We start from the raw sequence: 8,929 nt of genomic DNA on the forward strand, positions 1-8,929 counted from the left end.
CCAGTTAGAAGTGCGGGGACACGCCCCCGACACCCCCAATCCGCATTCCCTCCGAAAAGAGGCGGCCACACAGGCCCCGCCCACCGCGCCCCTGCTCTCGGCCCCAGAGGCTCGGGCCTGGCTGTTAGGCCCAAAGTCCATCCGCTTCCCCCGTGGGGTCTCGGGCAAGGAAGGCCTCGCTCTGAGGCTGGTGGACCCTGGCTCAGCTCAGTAGAGGGAGCGCCCCAGGCCCTGTGGAGTGAAGGACGGGACCCTCCTGGGGACCGCAGGGCTCCACACCCCAGAATGGCGGCCACGCGGACCCCGCCCCTGACGTCGGCCCGGGAGCCTCCGGGCAGGTCTAAAGACTGAGGGGCTCCCTCAGTGCGAACGCGGACGGACGGACAGACGCGGGAGGCCCAGGGAGGAGGGGGCCTTGTCCTGAGGGGCTGGCCGCAGGTCAGCAGAGGGAGGATTTCCAGGGCACGGGAGGAGTCAGGGCGAGGACCGTCCTCCCCGTCGCAAGGGCACCTCAGAACCCCTCCCCTGTTGTCAGCCGCTTCCTTCTGGCCACACACGGAGGAGGGAGGGCTGCTGTCTGAGAGGGGAGGTGCAGGCCAGCAGAAGGCGCGTCCCTAAGCACTCCCAAGAGTCAGCCCAAGCCCTTGAGTGAGGGCCAGTGGGGCCGCCAGCCACAGGGCCTCGACCTGTCTGCCGCACGCTGCAGGCCTGGTAAAACTCTGCCACGTGCGGCCGCGTGGTCACCCTCACTGCCTCCGAATGGGACGCAAGGAGGTGCCGGCACTGGTGCGAGCAGATGGCCCTCGGGGCAAGAGAGGAGCTCCAGGCTGCACCGGCCGTCCAGGGAGGACCCCGAGTGAGGACTGAGGGAGTCACCCACCCCGAAGAGAAGGGACAAGAGAGAATGTGGCCCGTCCCCTCCTGTCAACCCTTAGACTCCCAAGAAAGGACTGTCAGGCTGAGACTGCCCGTACTTTCCTCTGCCAGGTCCGAGGGAGGTTAGAGCTTTGTTCTGAAGGGGCAGCCACCAGGCAGCAGAAGGGAGGGTCCCAGGACCCTTCGGTGGTGGGCTGAACGCTCCCGCCTTTCCTCCTCCTGGGTGTCGTGGAAGATGGTGGTGTCAACTTCAGAGCAGCAGAGGGGAGGGGGTGTGTGTGGGGGAGTCTTGGCAACAGCTGTCATCCTGACTCTGAATGGGAACCGTGGGGACCTACCTCCCCTGCCAGCCCCCACTGTCACCCCCGTACCGCCCAGGCAGGGCTGGCTGGCTGTGGCCCAAGGCTCACTCTACCGTCCTCCACAGGGGTCTCAGGGGACAGGCTGAGCAGGAGAACAGGAGCCCTGTGGGTCCTCGAGCAGTGCCCTCAAGGACCCTGCAGAGGCGGCCTTGGTTAAAGCCAGGGAGGAATGTCCCTGCTGAAGGTGCTCACAGCATCTCCTTGTCCCTCCCCCAGGTGCCCTCGTTGCCTGCCTTCCTGCGCAAACTCCCGCCTGCTGGCCCTGACCTGTGTCATCATGCCTCGGGGCCGGAAGAGCAAGCGCCGTGCCCGCGAGAAACGCCACCAGGCCCGGGGGGAGACTCAGAGTCTCAAGGGTGCCCAGGCCACTGAGGAGGCGGCGGCGGCGGCGGCAGAAGAGATACAAGAGTCGCCGTCTTCCCCCGCTTCTGTTTCTCGGGATACTTCCCCGAGCTCCCCTGCTGCTGGCACTCACCAGGAGCCTCAGGGAGCCCCAGCCACTACCTCTCGTGATGAAGGAGTTTCATGCCCAGGATCTGAAGAGGGTGCCCAGAGCCAAGATGAGAAAAGTGCAGGTACCTCCCAGGCAGCACCTTCCGTTCGCAGCAGTCGCAGAGATCCTCTGAGAAGGAAGTCCACAATGTTCGTGGAGTTCCTGCTGGAGAAGTACATAACGAAGGAGCCCATCCTGCAGGCAGCACTGCTGAAGACTCTCAACAAGAAGTACAAGAAGCACTTCCCTCAGATCCTCAGCAGAGCCTCTAATATCATGGAGGCTGTCTTTGGCCTCGAGCTGAAGGAAGTCGACCCCAGCAGTCACTCCTACGCCCTCATCAGCAAGATGGCCCTCCCCAGCGACGCAAGTCCGAGTGATGAGTTCAGGATGCCCACGTCCGGCCTCCTGATGACTGTCCTGGGCGCGATCTTCATGAAGGGCAACCGTGCCACCGAAGAGGAGCTCTGGAAATTCCTCAATGCGTTGGGTTACCATGCTGGGAGGAGGCACTTGATCTTCGGGGATCCCGGGAGGCTCATCAGCAAAGATTTCGTGCAGCAGAAGTACCTGACGTACCGCCAGGTGCCCAACAGCGATCCTCCGCGCTATGAGTTCCTGTGGGGCCCGAGAGCCCACGCTGAAACCAGCAAGATGAAAGTGCTGGAGTTTTTGGCCAAGATCATTGGTACCGTCCCCAGTGCCTTACCAGACCTCTATGAGGAGGCTCTGAAAGATGAGGAAGAGAGAGCCGCGGCCAGGGCTGCAGCTGTTGCTGAGGGCAGAGCCCCTTCCAGGGCCAAGGCCCGCAGCTCCTCCCACATGTAGGGAGGGAAGCCGCGGGCAGTTTGCTCACTTTGTTTTGGAAGAGAGCAGTCAGGCTCCTAAATAGTGCAGAGTAGTAGGGGTGGAGGGAACAAAATATATATGTTCTTACAGTTTTAAGTAGTATGGTAGTTTAGGTGCAGTTAGTTTTAATAAAATATATATCTCTTTCTTTTTTCCAAATGAAGAATACCTAGTTAAAGATATATGATTGGTAGATAAGTAGGTAGAGAGATGCTAGATAGATAGATTTATGATAGAGATGTTTAGTATCTTTTCAAATGTTATTACTTCATTGAATGTTTATTTTGCTTTAGAATCCAAGTGTATTAATGTCATGGATGTCATGTTTATTGCTGTTCAGTTTTAAGATTAAGAGTTTGCTATTTGCAAAAAAAACTGAAAAGCCTTCAATATTTTCCTTTTGCTACAGAACAAGGTAACATGGCATTGGAATAGGATTTTTCGTGGAAACGAGAAAGAATCCCACGAGAAAATATTGGGGATCTCAAAATGGTGATACAAAAGTAAAGGCTGGTTAATTCTTAGTTTGCCTTCTTTTCTTTCTCTTTGCTTGTAAAATTAAATAATATATACCTAGCTTTGCTTAGGTTATTCAAACTGTTTGAAAATTAAATCATGGTAAATAAGACTTCTTGGTCATTCCTTCTTTTTTCTCTCAAATTAATTGACCATCTTCTCTTTGGAAGCCTCTCCAGTACTACTATGGTTGGTAAGAAAATGAAGACCAAGCCACTGCCCATAGAATTTTTAGAGTCTAGCATCAGCTATCATGTAAGGAAGATGGTAAGATACACTCAAAGAAATAAACAAATGAACATTTTTTTTTTAAAGTGAGGGTGTGGAAGAGGAGGTTCCAAATGAGAGCAAGGAGTGTAAGTTACCTGATAAAGGCAGCGTTGGGTCTTGGGAAACTTCTAGTCCCTCAGCAGGAAGTAATTAACAGGATGCATGGTGGGCTAGATGAAGCTGTGGGAGTGATGGAAAGGGCCACTCAGATGGTGTTTCTCAGAGTTGAGAGACTAAACCTGGAATGGAAAACGTATCTTCACAGTTAACTTCGGGATGTGGAAAAACCAGAGAGAATCCCCACCTAGGGAATGGAAGGGGTCCTATGCACTTGACCCAGGGCAAGTGAACACTCAAACTAGGTGTTTTAGGCATGGGCTGTCCAGAGAGTTTCTGAGAAATAAAGGTGATACTCATTGAAATGAGATGCCAAGAAGCCACTGGACTGTCTCTCTTTTTGTGGGATGGGATTGCCAGAGCTCACTCCAGTGAAAGGGCATTTTAATTAGGTTATTTTGAGTGTAATTTGGCAAACTCTAAGGGAGGGCTCAAATTTTAGTGGCAATGGTATGAATGAAATTAGGGGTGGTTTGGATGAAAAGGCACCTGGGAGGGAAGTTGTTGGTCCTTGAGACAAATGAACTCCTAGTTGCATCCATCTGGAGAAGATGACCCCATGCCAATATTAAAACAAATGCTCTAATAGGGAAATACTACTTAGTTTTACTCGGTTGGCATTTTGGCTGATGTGGATTTCTATATTGTTTGGAGTTGCATTTTCTCTAATGTAGGCTGGAAATAAAATTCTGTGAAGGAAGTTTGTTATCATTTGGGGTCAAAATCATCTTAGTAATAACTGCCATTCATTGAAAGTACCAAACTTTGTCTCAAACTGCCAGGTGGTTTACATACATATCCATGCCTGTGGTCCTACACTATAGACTTTTTCAGACTCACTTTGCAGATAAAGAAGTTGGAATATTCTCAAATTCAAGGCTGGTAAGTGACAGCTGGACTGAACCCTGGCTCTGAATCCCTCTAGAGCCCGCACTATGCCACTCCTCCCAGGCTGAGGCCGACCTTGGGTCACTTCATTTTTCTGCTCACTAGTCCAAAATGTATTTCAGGTGTTAAAAAGCAGGACTTCATACCCCAAACATGGTTTTGGAATAAAAAGCTCCAGGAATAAGTAATAAAAATATGAAAATAAAAGTGAGGTACAAATAAAGAAAGAAATAGATAGCGTTTGGTGACAATATAACTATCTATGAAGGAAATGTCAGTAAACCTCAAAAGATCAGGGGCTCACAAAATCATTTAATTCAGCCCTTTCCCTGTAGAAAGTAAATCTGTTAGAATTGAGGTTATATAAGGCTATATCTGGCCAGTGAAGAGAAGGAAGAGATCAGCGTGTTTTCTCTGATAGCACAACACCTGTGCCGGAGCCCTTGCTTGGCTGCAGCTTCCCATCTCACATCACTCCTGGGGCTCAACCTATTCCTGCAAGATTTGTTGTAGGGAGATCAATTAAGAGTTTTCAAGGATGTGGCATTTCCCAAGAAGCCTTTTATAGAAGAGATAGGAGTCAAGGTGAAGACTTGATGAATGAGGACTGAGGAGACAAAAACCACATAATAACTGAAGTCACAGAGAGACTGGCCTGTGTCTGCTCTCAGACTTAGGCGGCCAAGGCAGGGCTGCCAGGCTGAGCATCCCCTCACTTATTTTCAGGGTTTAGAGGAACATAAGAGCTTTGGTCTAAATGGGTGACTTTAAGTTGAAAGAAAGAGGAAACTTAGGGCCCTTCAGAAGTCAAGGTGAGGAACCTGAGTGAGGACTGAGGGCACACCCCTACCCTGAACAGAGAGAGCCCCAAGGAGCCTGAATCCTGATGTCAACACTGGAAGGGCACAGGTAGGAGTAGCCTCATGTGGCATTCCCAGACCTTGCCTCTCTGGCACCTCAGGAAGTGAGGATTTTAGTCTGAGGAGAGGGTCCTTAGGTAAACAAAGGAAGGAGTCCCAAGCCCTGCCCGGAGTCAAGGTGAGAATCCCGAGTGAGGACTTAAGGAAACCTCTGCCTTTAGACTGTGAGATAACCCCACAGAACCATGCCCGTCCTGGTATCCCTGGTATCCCTGGGCTTTGTTGACATGATGTGACATATTTCCTCCTATGGTGTCACAAGGGGGTGAGGGACATGGTCTAAGGGGTACGGCCTAGGGCCAGCAGTGGGATGATTTCCAGGTTTTTCGAGAGACCAGGTGAATACCCTGAGGACTAAGGGAACCACATACCCCATAACCATAGAATTCATTCCTTACTCTCAGCCTCAGAAGACCAAGGACAGGTATGGTCAGATGAGGAGAATCTCACTTTCTCCTAGGGGTTTCAGGGTGGTGCTGGCCTTAGTATAAGGGGCAGGCCTAAGGGCAAGGGAGGGTGGAATTCCAGGACATGACAGAGGTCAAAGCAAGGACTGAGGGATCATCTACCACTAAATAGAAGTGATAAGGAATCCAGCCCTGCTCCTTGTTACAGCCCTGGAGGATCCAGGGCAGGACTATCAAGCTGAAGCTCCACCAACACTTATTTGTATCAGGTCTATGGGAAGTGAAATCCTTAGTTTGAAGGTGTAGCCACCATTCAATGAAAGGGGTGGGGATATCAGGCCCTATGTGTAGCCGAATTAAGGACCCTTAATGAGGACTGAGGACTCCAAAGGCCAGGACAGAAAACTCCCCACTGAGCAGTCAGTACTGGGGCCACCTGGACAGGGTTGATAAGCTGAGGACCCCCTTCATTTCTTTCTCATAGATCCCAGGGAGGTTTGTGATGTCAACCTCAGAACAGCAGAGGGAATGGGTCCCATGACCTGCCACCAGTTGAATGACGGTCTTGAATGTGACCTAAGAGACTCCTCAATGTAGAAGACCACCAGCCCCTGCTGTTGCCCCAGCATGCCTGAGGCAGGGGTGGCAGGATGCAGCCTAAAGATCATTCTAATTTCCTTCAACAGGTTTCCCAAGGGACAGGCTGTTTAGGAGAACAGGAGCCCTATGGGTTTTTAGAGCAGTGCCCTCAAGGAAAACTACAAATGTAGCCTTCCTTATAACCAAGGTGGTATTTCCCTGCTGAAGCTGCACACTCTCTCAACCTTCCTCATCCAGTGGACCCTTATCCCCTGCTCTTCTACTCACACTCCTAACCATTGTCCCTGAGCACAGTCATCATGCCTCGGGGTCAGAAGAGTAAGCTCGGCACCAGTGAGAAACGCCACCAGGCCCAAGATGACTCCCAGAGTCACAGGAGAGTTCAGGCCACTGCAGTAATAGAAGAACCCCCCTCCTCCTCTTCTCCTATTTTGGAAGATAATCCCCAGAGTTCATCAGCTACTGGGTCAAATAGCACTTCTCAGGGGTCTTCAAAAGCCCCATCTACTACCATCACTTCTTCAAGTACTTTTGACACAAGGTCTGATGAGGATGATAACAGTCAAGATGAGGAACATCCATGTTCCTCTGATGTCTCACCTTCTACTGAGAGCACATACAGTGATACTCTAACTAGTCAGATGGATTTGTTAGAGCAGTTCCTTCTGTACAAATATAAATGAAGCAGCCCATTATGAAGGAAGACATGCTGAAGATTGTCAGCCAAAAGTACCAAGACCGATTTGCTGAGATTCTCAAGAAAGCCTCTGAACGCACTGAGGCTGTCTTTGTGGTTGACTTGAAGGAAGTCGACTCAACCATCCACTCATATGACCTTGTCAGCAAACTGAAACTCCCCAACAATGGGAGGGTGCGTGCTGGTACGGGGTTACCTAAGACCAGTCTCTTGATGACAGTCTTGGGTGTGATCTTCATGAACGGCAACTGTGCCACTGAGGAAGACATCTGGAAATTCCTGAATATGATGTGAGTATATGCTGGGAGGAAGCACTTCATCTATAGGGAGCCCAGGAAGCTCATCACCAAAGATTTAGTGAGGCTTAAGTACCTGGAGTACCGCCAGGTGCCTAACAGTGATCCTCCGCGCTATGAGTTCCTGTGGGGCCCAAAAGCACATACTGAAACCAGCAAAATGAAAATCTTGGAATTTTTGGCAAAGGTCAGCGATATGGTTCCCAGTGCCTTCTCATCACGATATGAAGAAGCTTTTCAAGATGAGGAAGAGAGAGATCGAGCCAAAATTGCAGCCAGGCCTGGAAATACTGTCACTTCCAGGCATGTTCCATGGCCACGTCCAGCAGCTTCTCCCACCCTTACTGAAGTCTGAGACTTTTTAAAAATCATCCAGATAAGAAAATTTGACATCACAATAGGGATTTTTGTTGAAATGGCAAAGAATCCCAAAATAAAATTGTTGGGATAATGGAATGAAAAAATAAAAAGTAATTAAAAAGAAAACATGATAAACCTTGATTTTTCTTAATCCTTTCAGTCTTCTGTTTTGTAAAATTAAATGATTTATACCTCAATATGCTTAACTTATTAAAGAATGTAGGAGGCATTAAATCTTAACAAGTTAGACCTCTTACTCACTTTCTTTTTTATTTCCCAAACGTCAGTTGAGCATCTACTCTTTAAAAGGCTCTGTGCTAGTACTGCCAATGCTAAGATGAAGACCCAGCCTATGCCCACACAACTTTCGATGCAAGGAGCTGCAGTCATACAAGATGTTGAGATGCCCTCTATGACTTACGGGAAAGCAAAAGGATAATCCAGAAAGAAATCTCTACCTGGGGCAGTGTATTGATTTGTTAGGGCTTCCACAACAAAATACCACAGAATGGGTGGCCTAAACAACCGAAATTTATTTTCTCACAGTTCTGGAGGCTGGAAGTCCAAGATGAGGGTTGGTTTCCTCTGAGGCCTCTCTCCTCAGCTGGCAGATGGCCACCCTCTTCACTTGGCTGTCCCTTTGTGTGCATATATCCCTGATCTCTCCTTTTGTGTCCTAATCTCTTCTTATAAAGACACCAGTCAGATTGGGTTATGGCCCACCCTAATGGCCTCATTTTAATTTAACCAGCTCTTTAAAGACCTCATCTCCAACTACAGTCACATTCTGAGGTACTGGGGTTTATGCCTTCAACATGAATTTTTTGGGGGACACAATTAAGCCCCTAACAGACAGAAATCTAAGGTGTCTTTGCTCTTATCTCAATGCAGGAGAATACAGTGCACAGACAGGTATTCTATGCACATTGTCTCCAGGGAGTTTCTGAGAAATAAGGGTTAACTGCCTTGAGGTATGTCAGGGAGGAGGGAATTCCCCCACTACCCCTTTGAGTTCTTGTGGTTAGACTAATAAAGTTGGCACAAGACAGATTAACAGGAGAAGAAAGAAATTGTAATTCATGTGCACGGAGGTGTCATAGAAATGGTACCTAAGAAGTAGCCAAAGCAGGCAGCTTTTATACTTTTTAGACAAAGAAACAATAAACTTGTGAGGAATGGACAGGACAAATAAACTTACATTTTGGATAATTCCTTCAATTAGTAAGGAATCTAAACAGAATTTGGGCTTGGGGTAGTAAATTAAAGAAGTAACAAGGT

General features: G+C 49.1%; 2 protein-coding genes across 2 annotated transcripts; both read left to right on the forward strand.

Moving 5' to 3' along the window:
* Window positions 1–1,515: 1,515 nt before the first annotated feature.
* On the forward strand, window positions 1,516–2,565 carry LOC113616811 (melanoma-associated antigen B4-like). Its single transcript, XM_027100175.1, has one exon. It carries the CDS (start codon window positions 1,516–1,518, stop codon window positions 2,557–2,559), a length of 1,044 nt encoding a protein of 347 aa, XP_026955976.1. The 3' UTR covers window positions 2,560–2,565.
* A 4,032-nt stretch (window positions 2,566–6,597) lies between these two features.
* LOC113616810 (melanoma-associated antigen B5-like) lies at window positions 6,598–7,639 on the forward strand. Its single transcript, XM_027100174.1, is given in 3 exon segments — window positions 6,598–6,973; window positions 6,976–7,590; window positions 7,593–7,639. Coding segments are annotated over 3 exon segments (1,038 nt in total).
* The last annotated feature ends 1,290 nt before the right edge of the window (window positions 7,640–8,929 follow it).

Source organism: Aethalodelphis obliquidens, unplaced genomic scaffold (genome assembly GCF_003676395.1).
Source record: "Aethalodelphis obliquidens isolate GAN/ISIS:26980383/991018 unplaced genomic scaffold, ASM367639v1 scaffold551, whole genome shotgun sequence".
Classification (NCBI taxonomy): Eukaryota; Metazoa; Chordata; class Mammalia; order Artiodactyla; family Delphinidae; genus Aethalodelphis; species Aethalodelphis obliquidens.